This window comes from Panthera uncia, chromosome C2 (genome assembly GCF_023721935.1).
Source record: "Panthera uncia isolate 11264 chromosome C2, Puncia_PCG_1.0, whole genome shotgun sequence".
Taxonomy (NCBI): domain Eukaryota; kingdom Metazoa; phylum Chordata; class Mammalia; order Carnivora; family Felidae; genus Panthera; species Panthera uncia.
Window position 1 is genome coordinate 66,988,642 of NC_064810.1, and position 20,360 is coordinate 67,009,001.

General features: G+C 40.3%; 2 protein-coding genes across 5 annotated transcripts in view; one reads left to right on the forward strand and one right to left on the reverse strand.

The window, feature by feature from the left end:
• Positions 1-3,866, reverse strand: part of HSPBAP1 (HSPB1 associated protein 1) — a 60,053-nt gene extending 56,187 nt beyond the window's left edge. For 2 of the 4 annotated variants that reach the window (XM_049628298.1, XM_049628297.1), the window contains exon 1: positions 3,629-3,850. In XM_049628298.1, coding sequence (XP_049484255.1) covers positions 3,629-3,692 — 64 coding nt within the window. In that variant the 5' untranslated portion in view covers positions 3,693-3,850. Of the gene's footprint in view, positions 1-3,628 lie in introns of all 4 variants that reach the window. The other 2 variants (XM_049628299.1, XM_049628301.1) reach the window with 2 other exon arrangements.
• Positions 3,867-4,791: 925 nt separating this feature from the next.
• Positions 4,792-20,360, forward strand: part of SLC49A4 (solute carrier family 49 member 4) — an 85,618-nt gene continuing 70,049 nt past the window's right edge. The window contains exons 1-2 of the mRNA XM_049628302.1: positions 4,792-5,551; positions 13,508-13,601. Coding sequence (XP_049484259.1) covers positions 5,206-5,551; positions 13,508-13,601 — 440 coding nt within the window. The 5' untranslated portion in view covers positions 4,792-5,205. The remainder of the gene's footprint in view (positions 5,552-13,507; positions 13,602-20,360) is intronic.

A 20,360-nucleotide genomic window follows, 5' to 3' on the forward strand; every position in this document is an offset into this window, starting at 1 on the left:
GCTCGCACTGTCTCTCTCTCTCTCTCAAAAATAAATAAACGTCTGGGGCGCCTGGGTGGCGCAGTCGGTTAAGCGTCCGACTTCAGCCAGGTCACGATCTCGCGGTCCGTGAGTTCGAGCCCCGCGTCAGGCTCTGGGCTGACAGCTCGGAGCCTGGAGCCTGTTTCCGATTCTGTGTCTCCCTCTCTCTCTGCCCCTCCCCTGTTCATGCTCTGTCTCTCTCTGTCCCAAAAATAAATAAAAAACGTTGAAAAAAAAATTAAAAATAAATAAACGTTAAAAAAAAACAGTAAATATGGAGTTATCTTAGGACCTAGCAATTCCTATTTTAGATATACACCCAAGAAAACTGAAGAGATGTTAATACAAAAACATGTATATTAATGTTCATAGCAGCATTATTCATAGTAGCCAAAAAGGGCAAACAACCCAAATGCCATCAACTGATAAATGGATAAACAAAATGTGGTATTACCATACCATGGAATAGCACTCAGCCATAAAAAAATGAAGTATTGATCTGTGCTACAGTACAGATGAAGCTTGAAAATATTATGCAATGTGAAAGAACCCAGACACTAAAAGCCCCACACTGCATGATTCCATTTACATGGAACATCCAGAGTAGGCACACATCCACAGAGACAGAGAGTAGACTAATGACTGCCAGGGGCTGGGGAGAGGGTCTGACTGAGGGTGACTACTAATGGATACCAGGGTTCTTGGTGTGATGGAAATGTTCTGGAATTATGGTAGTAATGGCTGCACAACTTTGTGAACATACTAAAAATCACTGAACTGTATACTTTAAAAGGGTGAATTTATGGTAAGTGAATACTATATCTAAAAAAAGCCTCCTCTTACCTAGCTGCATGCTTGATATCTTTTTCATCATCTCTCCTTACCTAAACTCTATGCATGTACACATTGCTCCCAATCACCTCCTTTTCTTCAGGTTCCTAATTTGCATAGTTTCTCAGGCTGAAAAATTCCAGAGATCTAATTTCTTGTCTCTTGGTTTCAACACCCATCAGTCACCAATGCTAGGCCTTTTTATTAACAATAAAACATACCACTCTTGAACATGTAATTCCTGCCAGACACTATGCTAGATGATCCACAATTATCTTTAATTTTTACAATAATCATGCATTTTACAGAGGGCAAAACTGAGGCTTAAAAGTAAGTATCTGTCCTTTAGTCTCTCTCCCTCCCATCTGTCCTCCACCCTTCAGGCAGAGTGATCCTCCTAAAACCAAATCTGATCAAGTTATTCCCTTAACTAAAGCTCTTTAAAAGCCTCCTACTTGGGGCGCCTGGGTGGCTTGGTCGGTTAAGCATCCGACTTCGGCTCAGGTCATGATCTCGCGGTCCGTGAGTTCGAGCCCCGTGTCGGGCTCTGTGCTGACAGCTCAGAGCCTGGAGCCTGTTTCAGATTCTGTGTCTCCCTCTCTCTCTGCCCCTCCCCTGTTCATGCTCTGTCTCTCTCTGTCTCAAAAATAAATAAACGTTTAAAAAAATAAAAAATAAAAAAATAAAAGCCTCCTACTCTCATAAAGTCCAGTAACTTGGTACGAGGTGCCCTCCACAATCCCTCTTCTCTCACCACTTCTAATACCAGCTTCTTTCAGTTCCTGGACCATGCCATGCTCTTTCTCCTCCTGCCTCTGGACTTGGCAGGGTTCCCTTACTCATTCACACAACAAACATGTATGAATGGCCCACTATGTGTCTGGCATTGTACTTGCTGCTTGGGCATATGTGATGAATAAAACAGATGTAGGTCCTGCCTTCAAGGTACTTAAGGTCAAGTGGAGGAAACAATACTAAACAAGTAATTACAGGTTGTAATAAGTGAATGATGGAAGCAGGATGCTGTATCACAGAACATCTAGGGTTAGAAATCAGGGGAAAACTACAGTGATTGTTTTAGATAGGTTGGTCTGGTAAGAACTCAGGTGGTGACACACTCTGAAACCTGAAGATTAAGAAGCCAATTATGTGAAAAGTAGACAACAGGAGGGGGCAGTGAGTGCCAACAGATACTCCTGGAGACATCAGCAGAGCCCAAACCAAGGATTTTTGTAGGCCGTGGTTAAGAGTTTGGATTTTATTGTAAGTGCACTGGAATTCATTTAAGAATTTTATGTAAGGGAGTATCACCTTTTTTTTTTTTTGCTGAGTGGAGAAGGGATTGGAAGGGCAGAAGATAAAAAACAGGGTCACATGGCCTGAAGAAATAGGAGGGGTGTAGGTGAGAAATGTGGGTGATTTGGACAAGGGTCTGAGAGTAAAGGAGGAAAAAAGTAGACAAAATAGACGCAGAACTGACCTGACTGGCAAAGTCATCCACTGAAAGTTATGAAGAAAGGATACACAGAGTTTGGGGAATTGTCACTAGAGGAAGTAAGCTTACCACAGAAACAGAATCAGAGGATCTCAGGCCCATGCTGACTGAAGTTGATCATTTTCATTTTATAGTGTCACCAATTTGCCCAGGACTTTTTCCAGCAAAATTGAGCCACATAAGTGCAGGTGCAAAGAAAACAAAAGGTTGGGTTCATCCGGAGTATGGGTTTTGCCAGAGGAATAAAAGTCAGGGAGAGACAACAGAACAGTACATCTTCAAGGAAGAGATCATGATAAAATAGAACATGCATTCTAAACTGGAGAAGGGGGTACAGATGGAAAGAAAATGGAAGGATCAATGGGTGGGGAGGTATAGATGAAGTTCAAGAATTGTATCTTTGGGGTACATAAGGGAGTTTATAAAGATAAGAGACTGCTCACACTAGGAGGAAGTTATAATTGTTTCTTCTGCAAAATTAGTCATTTTCCTCCCTAGGCAAAACATGACTATTTAATCTCCAACCACACCCATCCTGTGTTTTCCGGCTCCCTGTCTTCCCACAATTCCCCAGCACTACCACCTGAGTTTGTCATGATCTCATCCAATCTTAAAGGCCCACCCGCAACTACTCCTTCCTTGAAGCATTTCCATACTGAAACCTCTCCTCCCGGGGAAGAGCTCTCACCCAATGTGTACTGCTGGTAGTATGCGTGTTACCAGATATTAGTCAATCTTTTCCTTCCTAAGCCCCTTTACTCAATTGGAAAAAAGGCATTATTATAAACAGTCAAAAGTCTCTAGATCCAGTGAGCACCAGGCACAGAGCAAATCACTCAGTACAGCTAACACAGACTTCAGGCACATGGGCCACCCAGCTTCACTGGTTATCTAAGGCAGGATTCCACTTAAGTTGAGCAAAAGCTCATAGTCTCTGTTCATAAAAGTCCCAGATACTTCCATTTACCTCAAGAGTAAATTTTTATCCAAATTTAATTTCATATAAATTTATACAAATTTAATTTTAATCCATTCAAACCCCCCTTGTGGGTAAATCAGCACTGGCAGGATGTGGGGATTCAGGACTTGTAAGATGACTGGAAGTCTGCACGTCCCAACTTGAGAAAAGCCACGTTCACTAAAGATAATAATTTTCCTCACAGTTTAATGCAGGGCCAGAGAGACCTGAAATAAGAGCTAAATCAAACGGCCACATGAGAGGCAGCAAGAGTCAGTTGGCACGGGGTTGTACTCTTGGTCTGACTTCAGCGTGGCGCCTACCTTCCACCTCTCCAGCTCCAGCTGCAGGGGCCGTGTCAGCGGTCGCCCGCGGGCCTGCTGCCATGGCTAGCTTCGCCCCAACCCCAAACCGGAGCGGAGTGGAGTGGGTTCTAAGGAGGGCCAAGACCCAGGTTCTGGGGTCGCACGACGGGAAGCAGTCGCCGTAGCAGCTGCAGGACTCTTCCCGGAAGCACCCCTCACGCAGCAGTCACGTGACGTGCGCTGGGCGGGGCCACGCAGGTTTGTTTTGATTCCCTTGTTGTTGAAATGTCAGCACGTGGTCTGTCTGTAGCGCTTTTTACCTTCCCCAGATCTTAGCCTTCTTTCATTGTAGTCTTTTTTGGCTTAGTTTCTGCTCCTCTGTTTTTAGTCTGGTCCTTCCTATCTGCCTTGGCGCTTTCCTCCACCCAAAGTATTGGAGTTTTAGGGGATGGTTTGCAGTTTTGTGGGGCTCCGGGCGGTGGAATGTGGCTCTGCCTCCGCATACTCTGTAGCCGCGCTCACTAGCTTTGGGCACCAGGAGAGGTCACGCTTCTCTTCCACCTCTCTTGCCCTTGTGGCAGTAACTTGACTCCATCTGGTTTTTGTGGCTGCTGGGGAATACGAACCTCAGGCAAATATCCTTTAATTGTGTTCTCCGTGACTCATTCCCGACCCACACAAGACAAATCGCTTGACCTAGGGTTTCAAGGCTACTAACCGACAGCTGTCAGGCTTCTGGATTTGTATAATGAAATAAATAAACAATCTGTTGCTTGATCAAGACATCAACAATCCCCACCCTTCTCACTTTTCCACTGGTCAAAATTGTAATAACTGGAGATGGATCTAAGTGATTAGGAGCAGAAACCTAGTCTTAATCAACCTATCTTTATTGCTAGCCTGTTATTGACAAACAGAGGGTTGAACGATATGTGTCTTTTTTTATACATATGAATGGAACTCCCTAATTTATAATCTCAGTGAGTAAAACAAAAAGCTAATAAAACTAGACAGTACTTTATGTAAAAAAATAAACGAAAAGTTAGGTTCATGCGTTAAATCTTATCCTATATCCCCTTTCATTTCTGAAGTTAGAAATCCAACAAAAATAACAATAAACCCAATATAGAAGCAAGCATTAGCGTAAGTGATCAGAAGTCTCAGAGTTGTTTATTGAGCACGTGATGTAAACTTCGGCACTTCCTCCAGCAATCCCAGGTTCCTTGCCCAACGTCCTCTTAAGCTTCTCCGGGAGTTTCCTCTTTCCCGGGCTCAGCCACGCCCCTCCCGCCTTTTCAGTTCTGCTTGTCCTCCCCCGGGGAAGCAGTCTCCACTCTCTCTCCCGCCTCTCCAGCACCCGGTGGGGGCGGGGGGCTGCCCCAGTCCGGGACCCCAGCCTCCTCTTAGCCCGCCGCACCTGCCCCGCCTTCCAGCCCCAGGCCGGCTGGCGCGGCGCAGGCGCACCAGGCGTGGACCGGAGGCCGAGGGCTACCACAGCAGCTTCGGCCTCCACCTCCTCCTGCCGCATCCGCGCCGGGCTGGTCGGCAGCCACCGGGGCCGCGCTGGGCAGGGGCTCCGCCGGCCGCGCGTTGTCATGGGCGCGGGCTGGAGCACCGAGGAGGAGCGGCAGCCACTGCTAGGGCCCGGACTCGGGCCTGCGCCGGGGACTGTCTGGAGAAGCCGGGAGGCGGCGGCGGCGTCCGGGGTACCCGCGGCGGTCCCGGGTCCCGGACGGGTCTACGGGCGCCGCTGGCTGGTGCTGCTGCTCTTCTCGCTGCTGGGGTTCGCGCAGGGCCTGGTCTGGAACACCTGGGGCCCCATCCAGAACTCGGCGCGCCAGGCCTACGGCTTCTCCAGCTGGGACATCGCGCTGCTCGTGCTGTGGGGGCCCATCGGCTTCCTGCCCTGCTTCGCGTTCATGTGGCTCCTGGACAAGAGAGGTGAGGGGGTCCGGGCTGCGTCAGACCGGTGTTGTCGCTTCTGGGGGAGCCGGAGCCCGCCAGCCGCCGCCCTCGGCTTCGTCTTAGGGGTTATGTGAGGTGACTGAGTGTTGCTGGTATCCCATTCCCGTCTAGGAACCCTCCGTCCCCAAAGCGACAAATGTGGCAAGGCTCCTTTGCCTTCTGTATTTACGTTTACATGAAGGCCCATTATGCAACAGCAGAGACTAAGAGATCTCTAAATGTTCAGGCTTTTGCACAGTGTGGACGTCAGAGCATCCTCGTGCACGTGCTATGTATGTTTTTTACACCTAACAAAAATGACTGATGCTTTGACTTCAAAGGGATTGGGAGGTGTTGTGGGTGATAGGTCAGAAAATAGACCGACGATGCCCAGATATAAGGAAGTATTGAGTTGGCTTTGCATACTAAATGACTCCTGCCCAAGGCTGTTGGAAAACTCCTGTCCGATGCTTTGATTTCTCTAAAATGGTGAAAGGCAGTTATAAAGTGTGTGTTTGTGACTAGGTTGTTGTTTCAGTTGAGATTTATGACTCTCAGATAAAGCATGGCAGGTGAAGGAAGACTCTCTGAGGAATACTCCGAACAGACATCTCACTTTACCACTTGCCATGTGATTCTGTGAGGAGAAAAAAGAGGCCATAGGACTGAATTATATACTACACAGGTGTGGGTAAATGATTCTTGATCAATGTGATGTAACTGATGGAAAAGGAGGACAGTTTTAGGCATATAAGTATAGTTGCCAAAGCAAGAGAAATAGCTTGGTATGTACGCTCTGTGTTTAGTTTGAGCATTAATTTTAAGAAGACCATCGACAAACTGGGGCACTTTAAAAGTTGCATGACAAGAATAATAAAGGATGTAAATATCATAATGTGTAAGATTGAGGGAACTGGGTGTGTCATGTTTCAGAAAGAAACTTGAGGCAGAATATAAAATACGTGAAGATCAATTAAAAGAGGAATTAGACTTTGTGTAGTTCTAGAAGGAAGAATGAAACCGAGTGAAGTTACAAAAGGATGTAACTCAAAGCAATAAAGGAAGAACCTTCTAAGAACAAAAGGTGTCCAGCCCTGGAAGGTGTTTCTTGACTGGCCTAAAACTTCCAGATTAGGTACTTTTGCAGAGGATGAGTGTGCTAGATGTCCAGGAAAGGTTTCTTGTAATGAATGGAGGTTTTGTTTGGATTTATTTGTTTGCTTTTAAACTGATTGTATTTGGATTTCACCACTTTTTCCATCAATGTCTTTTTTTTCTTCCTGTTCCAGGATTCAATCTAGTGTTCCAAATTACATTTAGTTATGATTTCTCACTGATCTCCTCCAATCTTTGACAATTCCTCTGTCATTCCTTACTAGGTTGGCTAAATTTAGGGGAAAATGTTGTTTTGTTGTTTCTTTTTATTTATCTTTATATCGGGAGCATTTTCCAATATTCTAAATTAAACCAACTTTGTTTTTATGGTAGAAGAATGTTAATTTTTACTTTTTTATTATAATTTTATGAACTAGCTGTGGCTGGATAAATTAGGGACTACCTGTTCACCTTATAAAATAAGTTACTTTAGGATTTCTTTCAGTAGTTCCTCTAACCACATGGGGAATTCAGATGTGTATTTGCCGTTGCTTGAAGCTATAAAACATAAATTTAAAAATTCTCTTTTAGGAAGTGGTTTTCCTTTTCAGTAAGAGAAAGCTGCTATACTTTCATATGTTGGCTGTCCTGCCGCAGATGTCCTATCTACGTACATAGAAAGTAAGTTCCTGCCATCCTTGGGTACTAAAATACGTTGCTTCATAGAGGGTAGATAGTTGTCTGGCCTTCCTGCTACTGTGGGTCCCAGTCAGCTTAGTAGAGAAGACTGGTTATCTTCCTAAGATGGGTTTTATACCCTCTCACCACTTTTCATCATTCAGAGAAGAGACAAAAAAGGACAGCTAGTAAGATAATAGGAGAGCCAAGAGCAAGTGTGCCCTAGAAGCCAAGTGAAGAAAATTTTAAGAATGAGATAGTACCCAAATGTGTGTTGGGAGACAGCCTTCCCAGAGCCTACATTCTAATGAGGAGGTCTATGTAACAAACAAACAATAAAATTAAATATTTAGTATGCCAGATGGCATTGCTATCCAGATAATTGCCATGGAGAAAAATAAAGCAGGGCAAAAGAGAAAGAGAGGAGGTCATGGTTGAAGAATGGAATGCTTGAAATTGAGATGATGTCATGGATGCAATCATAGTAAAGGTCAGAGTATAAGCAAGAAAACAGACTGCTAAGGTGTAGGGTAGAAGACACCATCATGGAATATGAAGTCAGGGGACTGAGAGGCCAGCATATTGAAATGATCATCTAGTGGATATCAAAATCACCAGATTTATGAAAAAGTAGTGTCACAAGGAATAAGAGTGAGCCGAGACATTTGTAAATGGTGAGGGTGAATGCCTTGGAGGTGTGTGGTGGTCTATAGAGGACTGCAGCAAGGAGTTTTGAGTATTAGAATAAAATGTAATTAGAGCAGGGGCTCCTGGGTGGCTGTCAGTTAAGCATCCTACTTCAACTCAGGTCATGATCTTGCAGTTTGTGAGTTCAAGCCCCACATCGGGCTCTGTGTTCACAGTGCAGAGCCTGCTTCAGATCCTCTGTCTCCCTGTCTGTCTGTCCCTCGCTTGCTCGCTCTCTCAAAAATAAGTAAATATTTAAAAAATTTTTTAAGTTAATAAAAAAATATTATTAAAGCAAAGACTATTCTGGCCATGATAGAGTAATAGGAATGGGACTTATCCTTCTATTTTAAACAACTAAAAACAAAAAATGTATATGAAACAGAGTTCTCAGACATTGGACAAAAGGCAGGGCAGGACAGTGATCGCCATGAATGCTTCAGCTTATTGCCTGGAGAGCATTTCCAGGTAGCAGTGCAGAGATGGGGAGTCCAGACATTCCTGCCGTTTTTCTAAGTTGAGACCATTTAGAATTGCAAGAGGCCAACTTAGCTAGAAATTTTAGGGTGAGAGTACCAGAAAGGAAAAAGCTTAAAGGAAAGTTCTAGATCTACAAGGAGTTCCTCTTGAGTCTGCAGCTGATAACTGATCTGCAGATAAATGTGAGGAAACTACCAAACACTGGAAAAAGGACTAGGAAAAAGAACAGGCAGAACAATTCCCCGAAGGCTGGGAATAGCTCACATTCCCAACAGCCAGAAAGTAAAAACCTCAAAATACATAGGAGGTTGAGTTGAATACTCAGAGGGGCATTGTTTCAGTAGTAAAGACAAAAGAACTCTAAGGTAAAGAATGCTTTTGTTTCACCTAATAAAGCTTGAAAGTATGTCTTGGAGGGGCACCTGGGTGGCTCAGTTGGTTAAACGACTGACTCTTGGTTTCGGTTCATGTCGTGATCTCCTAGTTAGTGAGTTTGAGACCCTCATCGGGCTCCACAGCTGGCAGCAAAGAGCCTGCTTGGAATTCTCTCTCTTTCTCTCTCTTTGCCCCTCCCCGGCTCGTACTCTGTCTCTCTCAAAATAAATAAACTTTACCAAAAAAAGTATTCCTTGGAAAGGTCAAAAGTAACTTGGCTATATCTCACCATTGTTCACAAATATTTAAAGGAGTGCAAAAGAAAACCCGTCATCCAACAAGGTAAAATTTAGAATTCCTGACATCAAAATAAAAATTTACCAAGCATGCAAAGAAGCAGGAAAATATCACCCATAAAGAGGAGAAAAAACAATGAATAGAAACAGATCCCAAAATGGTGCAGATGACAGAACTGGTAGACAGGAACATCAAATCAGCTACTTTAAATAATCTACATATGTTCAAGAAGACAGAAGAAAGCATGAACATGTTAAGGAGAGACACAGGAAACAAAAAGACCAACATTAAATTTCTATGGTGAAAATGCAATCTGTGTCTGAGACAAGAAAAAAAAAAAAGATGTACTGGATAAGATTGAATAACAGATTAGACGTTGCAAAAGAAAAGATTAGTGAACTTGACAGCAATAGATACTATCCAAAATGGAAAAGTGGGGGGCAAAAAAAGACTAAAAAGAAATGAACAAGAACCCCACCAGCATCAGTAAGCTGTAAAACAGTTTTAAGTGACCTAATATGTGTGTAATTAGGGTTCCAGAAGGAGAAGAGTAAGGGGAGAGGGCATAGAGTGAGATGAGGGAGGGCCAAAATAATTGAGGAAATAATGGCAGAAAAATTCCCTGTCTATAAACCCACAGCTCTAAGAAATACAAGAATCCTAGCAGAAGAAACATGAAGAAAACTACACTGAGGCACATCACAATCATGTTGCTTAAAACCAGAGAAAATCTTAAAAACATCAAGGAAAGAGACTGCAGAGCTTTAGGGAGGAGAGAGTAATAGTGATCTGGAAGTGCTAGAGAAGCAGTGTCATCAGGAGAGGGGTTTTGGTGGGAGTAAGAAGGTGAAGAGAACATTTGGAGAAGGGCTTGAGAATGTAGGGATTCCACTGATTCATGGATTCAGAGTGCTCCGGAAGGCACAGTGGAAAGGTTTCAGGAGTTGGGGACACTACAGAGATGAGGCCAGATTAGGGGATATATGGAGCCATATTTGTATAGCAATGACCTGTGAATCTTAGATTTCTCATGACTGATGTAAGCAGAAAATAACAGGCACAGTGTGATTATTCCTGATGGTCTCTAAAGCAGATTGGGGTGGCAAGGCTGTGGTTGTTGGGGATAGGGAACCTGGGGGGGTCTTACCAAGAACAAGTAGAGCTGGTCTTCACTCCAGCTGTTGAAAGTGTGGAGCCTGGGAAGAACAGGCTTGCCAGACGAACTTTATGCCTATAATGAATTTCCCATGCATCCACCATGGATATGTGCTTGTGTCTGTTTTCCAATCAACTTTGCATCCTGATTTTTTAGGCACTTGTAGAGATGCCATTCCTATACCAAATATGATCCCAGTGAAAGGAGTTCTTTCATCTATGGGAAGGAGGCTTCCTGCAGTGTCTGTGTGCCATATTTGGATAGAATTTGTTTTTTCAATCATGTTTGGTTTTCTGAAATTGTTCTAAAACCTTTCATCAGATGGTTTTTGGCATTCATATCCCAATACTATAATCACTTGGTATCTACTTATTTATGTAAAAGTACTAGATGTCTCATAAGCTATTTTCCTAGGGTCCTCATACCTCTCCTTCCTAAAATCAGTTGATGTCTTTTTTGATTACATGAAATTATAGAGTTCCGCCTTGTCAAGATTCGAATGCGATAAAGAAAGCATCCTGTTCGGAATTGAGCATCATCTGGGGTGGATTAAGTAATACTTGGCAACAATTAAAAATAAGCAAGAAAAGGGGTACCCTGGGTGGCTCAGTCAGTTAAGCGTCCATCATCGGCTCAGGTCATGATCTCTCAGTTTGTGAGTTTGAGCCCCGCGTCGGACTCTGTGCTGACAGCTCAGAGCCTGGAGCCTGCTTTGGACTCTCTGTCTCCCTCTCTTTCTGCCCCTCTCCAGTTGCATTCCTCTCTCTCTGTCTCTGTCTCTCTCAAAAATAAATAAACACTAAAACAAAAATTAATTTTAAAAAAGGTCAGCAAGAAAGCCACAAGTGGTACCTGTGAGATTGCTTTAATAATCAGCTTTTCACAACTTGTTTGTTCTAAAATGTATATATTTAACTGTTATATTGTCATTTATTTGATAAAAAACTATAATTGAGTAGAAAAGTGTGCTGACCTTCAGCAGTAATAATAGGAAGCCTGGTTATTTGGACTATATGGCCATAAACAATGCCTCACTGCTTACTTGGTGGCTGCTTACCTTAATTACAAACCAAATACTTAGAAAAAAAAATACCATTTAGCAGGTAAGCCTTCTAGTCCCAAATCTATAAAATTTTCTTCAGTATCTCATAGGACACCCCATATAACCTTATAAGAGCAACATTTTGCAAGTTTAGCATGTTTATGACCATGAATGTACTTATTATTAATTACACTCTATTTCCTGTGGCTATAATGTGTGTTTAAAATCTGCATTCTCTTAATAGAAACAGTAAATGAACAGTATGTATATATTACTTCTTACTGAGAAACACAATTTTCTATGGTATTCCTTCTGCCAAGTTGTATTAATCATATTCAAATCATATAAGAATATCATAAAACTAACTCAGTTCATATCACGAATTATCCTCAATGTGGCATGTGTGTGCCTGATGCATATCTCGTTTATTTTCCTTGCTATGTTTAATCTGCATAATTATAGTTTTGTTGACTTTCAATTTCCTTGGTTAAGAAACAAAATTCAACTGAGTAAATTTAAAGATACTTATTGGCTTTATTCAATGATTCATGAATCAGACAGGATCTCATATAGCATATGAGCATATATGCTCATATAGAAAGGAGTTCCAAGGAGCTGTGCAAAATGAAAGACTTTTATACACAGAATGGAGCAAAGGAAGTTGGATTGGTTGTGGCAAGGTCATCTTCCTTAAGGGGACAGAAGGGGTCTCTCTGTCAGGCAGGTTAACTCACTAGCACTGGTTGACTAGATTAGGGATCCATTTCTGGGAGAACCAAAAATAATGAAGTCCATTTAGTTTGGTGACATGAGGCTTTGCATGAACAACTCTATTTTTGGCCTGTTGTCTTGTTTTTAACACCTTAAAGCAGAAAAGCCCTTTGAAAACCAAAATACTTAACCACCTCCCATCTTTCAAAAAAAAGATCTGGAAAAAAGAAACATTTGCACTAAAAAATTTGCATTGTCTATTCACTATGAAATGGCTTCAAGGAAGTGTTGAGTTTAGGAGAAATTGGAAGAAATGTCGTCCCTTTTCCCACATGCTTGGTAAGAGCCCCCTGTGTGATGTGGTTGCCGCAAACAGCAAGGTGGTATTAGTTTAGTTGTAACAGAAATACAGCATTCAAGGGGCCCCTTGGGTGGCTCAGTCTGCTAAGCGTCCGACTTCAGCTCAGGTCATGATCTCACATTTCATTAGTTCAAGCCCCGCATCGGGCTCTGTGCTGACAGCTCAGAGCCTGGAGCCTGCTTCGGATTCTGTGTCTGCCCCTCCCCTGTTTGTGCTCTCTCTCTGTCTCTCAAAAAATGAATAAATGTTAAAAAAAAAATGCAGCATTTGAACAGTAGGAATTTATAGTCCCATTATATTATTCTGCCATAGCTAGAATATTGTGTGTGTTTTTGGTTATCTTATTTTAATGTTTTTATATTCTCTTTTACCTTGTTATCCATGTGACTGACCATTGGCACACATTTTAAAAATAATTTATTTTATTTGAAATAGAAAGGGAAAAGCTATCTGATCAATATTATAAAGTTCTAAACCTTTTTTTAAACTGTATCATTCTATGAATTGAAAGCCATCTGATAAGTCAAGAAAAATAAAAAGACCATTATTGTATTATCAAAGTGTTCTAAAAGGACCACCTCATATAACAAGCATTAGCTTGTCCTGATTATAAGATCAAATACATAATTAGCTAGTTGTCATTTTTCAAGAAAATTTAAAGCAGTGGTCTATCACCTTAAAAATCTTTATAGGAGCAGGTTAGAATTTTTGCAACTTGCATTTGAAAATTGGAAATTTCATATTGGACGTATAAAGCTAAAATACCTACTCCTTTAAAATTATGTTCTATATTTTTAGTGTTCTATGTGAACAAAACATTGTAGCCATTCATTTTGAAAAACTAGAGCTATTGGAACTTCTTCCTTGGTGTGATCATTCAAGTTTTCTATTAAAGTTAGAATCCTTTCATTTTCAGCATGTAGAATTTTTCCCCCATTTGTAGTTTTAGCAAAAAGCTATAATATTAGAATATAACATCATTATGATTGAGTAAAAAAATCTTTGCTTTTGACATCGGACATATGTGAAAAGGATTTAAAAAATAACCCAGATGTTTTTGTTTCCTCTTAGGTCTTCGGGTAACTGTGCTTCTGACATCCTTCCTTATGGTTTTGGGAACTGGTCTAAGATGCATACCTGTATCAGACTTAATGCTTAAAAGAAGGTAAATCATAAATAACTTAAAATTTATCCCACATTTTTCTCTTTTTTATGAGTATATTATATATGTTTGGTTATAAGCTTTTAGTAAATAGTTCCAGTTTTAAGAGTCTCAGTAGAAGGTCATATATTAGCATTTATTTTTCCCCCTACATGATGATTAATTCAATAAACATTTATTAGTTGTCATATGGAAGAGGACTCTACTAGTTTTTCTGTAAATAAAAAGAACAATTAATCTTCATGCTATCTAGGAGCTATAGTGACCACAGGAAAATAATAGTATAATGTAAGGAATAAAGTAGTTAATGCAGTAGAAGAAGTATAAAACTGTCCTGAGAGACTGAGAGAAGTTTTGGCTGAGGGTGTCAAAAAGAGTTCAAGCGGCACCTGGGTGGTTCAGTCTGTTAAGCATCTCTTTTAAAAAAAATTTTTTTTCAATGTGTATTTATTTTGAGAGAGAGAGACAGACAGAGCTCAAGAGACAGAGGGGGACACAGAATCTGAAGCAGGCTCGAGGCTCTGAGCTGTCAGCACAGAGCCCAACATGGGGCTTAAATTTGTGAACTGTGAGATCGTGACCTGAGCCAAAGTCAGATGCTTAACTGATTGAGCCACCCAGGTGCCCAAGTGGCTGACTTTTGATTTTGGCTCAGGTCCTGATCTCAACAGTCATGAGATTGAACCCCACATTGGGCTCTGCACTAAGCATGGAGCCTGCTTGGGATTCTCTCTCCCTTCACTGCCCCTCCCCAACTGGTGTTTTTTCTCTCTCTCTTTCAAACTAAATGAATAAACAATAAAAAAAAAAAAGTTCATGAAAGGGGTGATAATTAAACAAGGCATTGGAGGGTGAGTAGAATTTGATAACTGTAGTTTGGGGAAAGAATATTACAGAGTAGAAGAACAGCAGGAATGAAGGCATAGAGGTAGGTAAGCATAGGCCTCTTCTGGGATGGATAGGTAGCTTCATTTGTGTACAGCATCATTTCTGCAACTGGGGTCTCTGGATGTATTCTCAGAGGGCACAAGGTACAAGAAAATTTTAAAGCTTTATTTTCCTGTTGGTTAGAATATTAAAAATTATTTTACCAGTAATAATCTGTAACTAAAAGACATTTTTACTGATCAGAACATCAATTTCTTAAATTAGTGTTTCTTAAACTGGGGCCATAGGATGTGATCTTGAAACTCATTGAGAAATTTTTCCCCTTTAAAGAGGACCCATAGGGGCATCTGGGTGGCTCAACCCATTAAACATTTGACTTCGGCTCAGGTCATGAGCTCATGGTTTGTGGGTTCAGGCCCTGCATCAGGCTCTGTGCTGATCGCTCAGAGCCTGGAGCTGCTTCAGATTCTGTGTCTCCCTTTCTCTCTGCCCCTCCCCAGTTCACGCTCTTTTTCTCTTTCTCAAAAATAAATAAAAATTAAACAAAATTTTTAAAAAAAGGATTCATAGATTACTCAAGTTTGGGAAACACTGGTCTATGGGATAAGGTATAAGAATGGAATATAAAGAGATGAGTTTAGAAAAGGTTATCCAGAATATGAGGGATCTTAGATGCCATCCTGTAGAATTGTGTTTTCCTCACTGAGCAGTTGGAAGCCACTTAGTTCTTAAGTGGCTCAGAGCAACAATAGGACCTGACCTGTATTGGGTAAACTCCTGATTTGAGGTATGTAGGATTGATTACAGAAGGGAGAGATAGTTGGTAGGAGACCAGGAAAGAAGGCATGAGAGCCCAAATTGGAGTCATTCTTTTATTTGTTTATTCATTTATCAGTTTAGCTACTCGACAGAATTCACTGTGTGCCAAGCTCTTTTCTGGACATGGGGAATACAACAGAGAACGCTATAGACAAATGCTTGTCTCTTAGAGTTTACATTCTGGTTGGGGAAAGAGGCGGTAAGTTAGATAAGTAAATAAAATATATAGTATGTGTTATGGAGAAAAATTAAAGTAGGAAGGAAAGATTTGAAATGTCAAGGGAAGGATGGTGAAATCTCAGAAAGAATGGCCAAAAAAAACCAAAAACAAAACAAAAAAAAATGCTTACTAGGAAGATAACTTTATGGGGTAAAAACCCAAAGAATGCACTATACATTATCTGGGGGCCAAGCATTCCAGGAAGAACAGCAAGTGTAAAGGGTGGGAAGGGAAGAATGTGCCTGCCTGGCAGGGAGGCTGGTGTGGCTGGAGCCATGTGAGATATGAGAGATTTCATGGGAAGAGTGACAGGAAATGATGAGACCAGCCTGGTTATAGAGTGGTGGGAGCATGAGACAGGGTCCTTTAAGACCTTAGCTTTTTCTGAGCTAGAAAACCATTGGTGGTTTTGAGTTGAGGAGAACCTTGGTCATAAACTGCTCTGTTGAGAATAGACTGAAGCTGAAGGTCAAGGGCAGGAATAAGAAAACCAGTTGGGGAACTGGTGCAATAAACCAGGTGAGAGATGATGGGTTTCTGTGGAAAGCTAGTCTTCATTTCCTATCCTTTTGAGTGAGGTTTTAACAGATGAGTTTCATTATTGTGTTTGAGATGTTCATAATTTTTCAAACATACGGGTTTTTTTTTTAAGCATCCACAGTTTTTAAGTACAAACTTCAGTAAACTTAACTTTAATGATGCATTCTTTCAAAAAGCCCATTAATATTTTTGTTAGCTTTTCTTCTGTCATGGGCCATCCATATTATTCTCTGTAGTCTTATTTCCCTTTATATCCTTTCCAGTTGTAAAATTCTAGGAATAATGAAGAGTTGACTCTCCATCTTGGTGAAGAAGATGATATGAAAAAGAAATAGAGCTCATAAAGAAATGTAAACAAAGAGAGTTGAAAGAGAACTGCTAAAATAAAGAGTTCAGAGAGATTGAATCTTTCATAAAAAGAGGGTATAAATTGAATTTTCAGTCCTTATATGTTCATCTATAAAGAATGTAGGAATATTATCTCCTTAAAATGACACTTCGTTTTATGTCCATACAGTATTTCTTTTAAGCAGTAGTATTAACAATGCATATGCATCTGTTAAAATGAAAATGCTACAATTAGAATATGTATTTTTGACTAGTAGGTTCAATAGATCACCACTTTTAAGCTTCAGTCTCCATCCTGATACACAGCGGGAAGGGGTAAAGACCTTTAACGTGGATTTGACTAGCACTGAAAAGAGTATTTGGCCATCTATATTTTGTGCCCCTGTTTTACTTGGAGCTTTTTGAGTCTCAGACCCAGTCTTCAGGAATAGTGACCCTCCACCCTTGGCTTCCTATATCTTAGCTTCTGTAAGTCTCAAGACATGAAAATAGCAGCTTCTGACAAGCTCTTTTCTCAATCAGGATTTTTCTTACCACCTTCCTATTGGTGCTGTACCTCTGCATGGTATCAACATTTCTTTTATCTGCATAGTACCAATAAAAATTCAAGGAAATTATTTTGCCACTTCTATTAACGTCATGGATAAATAAGGAACTTAGAATAATGAACTGTAAAGCATGTCTTCTATGATTGGGAAGCAGATCATACAAAAAAATTATAGATGACATTGCTCTATAGCACTATATGATATTGCATGCCCAGTAAATAAAGATTTCTGGAAGGTGAACTTAAAGTAAGTTATATCTGCTGTTAATCATATGTGTTTATCCAGCAATTCCCTAACACATGCCATATTATCTTCTAGTTCAGTATAGTTTTCATTAATATAAATAATAGATAACATTTACTAATGTGTGTTAGAAAGTTAAATAGTATGGTTCTAGTAAACATAGATTTTTTTTAAAGAAATATATTCGATTGTAAAATGCTTGTGGCTGGCAAAATTACATTTAAAATTACCAAAATGGCTGGCTCAGTTGGTGGAGCATGCAACTCTTAACCTCAGGGTTGTGGGATCAAGCCCCACATTTGGTGTAGAGATTACTTAAGAATAGAATAGAGGGGCGCCTGGGTGGCTCAGTCGGTTAAGTGGCCGACTTCGGCTCAGATCATGATCTCGCGGTCCGTGAGTTCGAGCCCCGCGTCGGGCTCTGTGCTCACAGCTCAGAGCCTGGAGCCTGTTTCGGATTCTGTGTCTCCCTCTCTCTGACCCTCCCCCATTCATGCTCTGTCTCTCTGTCTCAAAAATAAATAAACGTTAAAAAATAAATAAATAAATAAATAAAGAATAGAATAGAATAGAAAGAAAAGAAATAACCATATCAGAAATATTGTTTATTAAGTGGTTTTGTGATAATTACTTAGCTATCTGGGGACCAAAAAAAATGAAGAAAAACCTTAAATCTCTGTCTTACCACTTAAGTAAATTCAAATTGGATCAAAAATTTAAACGTAAAAAAAAATGAACCATAAAAGTGTTAGAACATGAGACTATTTTTCAATACTTTTTGCATGGGGAAGGCCTTCCTACACAAGTCCCAGAAGCCATAAAAGAAAGGCTTCATCTGGGACCTCATCAAAATAAAAAGCTTCTGCACAGCGAAGGAAACGATCAGCAAAACTAAAAGGCAACCGACAGAATGGGAGACGATATTTGCAAATGACATATCAGGTAAAGGATTAGTATCCAAAATCTATGAAGAACTTGTCAAACTCAACATCCAAAAAACAAATAATCCAGTGAAGAAATGGGCAAAAGACATGAATAGATATTTCTCCGAAGAAGACATCCAGATCGCCAACCGACACATGAAAAAATGCTCAACATCGCTCATCATCAGGGAAATACAAATCAAAACCACAATGAGATACTACCTCACACCTGTCAGAATGGCTAACATTAACAACTCAGGGAACAACAGATGCAGAGAAAGAGGATCTCTTTTGCATTGTTGGTGGGAATGCAAGCTGGTGCAGCCACTCTGGAAAACAGTATGGAGGTTCCTCAAAAAACTAAAAATAGAACTACCCTACAACCCAGCAATTGCACTACTAGGCATCTACCCATGGGATACAGGTGTGCTGTTTCGAAAGGACACATGCACCCCCATGTTTACAGCAACACTATTAATAGCCACAGTATGGAAAGAGCCCAAATGTCCATCGATGGATGAATGGATAAAGAAGATGTGGTATATATATACAATGGAGTATTACTCAGCAATCAAAAAGAATGAAATCTTGCCATTTGCAACTATGTGGATGGAACCAGAGGGTATTATGCTAAGTGAAATTAGTCAGAGAAAGACAAAAATCATATGACTTCACTCATATGAGGACTTTAAGAGACAAAACAGATGAACATAAGGGAAGGGAAACAAAAATAATATAAAAACAGGGAGGGGGACAGAACATAAGAGACTCTTAAATATGGAGAATAAACTGAGGGTTACCGGAGGGGTAGTGGGAGGGGAGATGGGCTAAATGGGTAAGGGGCACTAAGGAATCTACTCCTGAAATCATTGTTTCACTATATGCTAACTAATTTGGATGTAAATTTAAAAAAATAAAAAATAAAACAAGTTAAAAAAAGATGCCGATGTGAGAAAAAAAAAAAAGGCTTCATGCATCTGACCACATAAAAATTTATATTATCTTCATGATTAAATATACTACAAAACAAAGTCACAAGTTAAAAACTGGGAAATAGTTGCAACAATAAAGTTGTTGAATTTTAGTTGAAAAGAATTCCTTCAAATAAAATAACTTAGGAAAATGAGTGACAGGTATGAGTGAGCAATTACAGATATTGAAATACAGATGACGTAAACTTAGGGAAAGATGTTAAGCTCTCTGTCATAATTAAAGAAATGAAAATTAAAACAGCAAGTAGATGTCTTTTTATTGGCAAAGATGAAAAAGTGTGATGACATGGTATGTTGCTCAGGGTAGGAAAAAACGGGCACCACTGATGTGCGAGTAGTTTGGGGCATTCCTATTTGGAGGGTATTTTGACAGTATTTAGTAGATTCAAAATGCAATGTCCTTTAACCCAATATTTACACTTCTAAAAAATTAGCCCACATATAAAGCTCTACCAGTTTGCAAGGATAAGCATATTTATGCAGCTTGGCTTGTAATAGTAGATGACTGGTCAGAAGGGCAGTGTCTTCAAAAGAGGATTGGTTATGATGAAGTGTATGATGGAATAGTATGCAGCTGTGAAAAGGAAGTGAAAGTTCTGTTAAGTGCTGAACAGAAATGTTTCCAAGATATGGTGTCAAGTTTTTTTTTAAATGCAAAGTTTACATATTATGTAACATGTTATGTTTAAAATGTTCCTACTTAGAAAAAAGTGGGAAGGATGTATGTGCCAGTGTTTGGCAAGGAACTGTTTTTGAAAGAAACCATTATATTGTTTCTGAGGAAGATGTCTGGGGAACTAGAAGTCTGGGGTTGTGGGGAGATTTACTTTTTTTTTTGGTACTCTTTCCTATTCTTGGAAATATTTTTACCATGTGCATATATTACCTTTTTGACTGAAGACACTAGTTAAGTGAAACTAAAATGACCATGTTAGAGTTTTAGTAACAAGAATAAGAGAAGGAAAGGCAAAGAAGGGTTATATGCAGATTTCCCCAGTATAGAAATAGAAACCTTTCCGTGTAAAAATGAACAGTTGATAGATTTCAGGATTAAGACTCTTCTCTGTAAAATACATTAAGATTCAGATTTCCCTAGGTCAGTGTTTTTTCAAAGTATGGTTTACAGACTACCTACTTATTAAAAATGCAGATCCCTGTGCCCCACTGTAGTCCCACTGATGTGGTCTCTGGAACGAATCTCCAGAATCAACAGTTTGAACACGCTCCTTTAGTTAATTTTT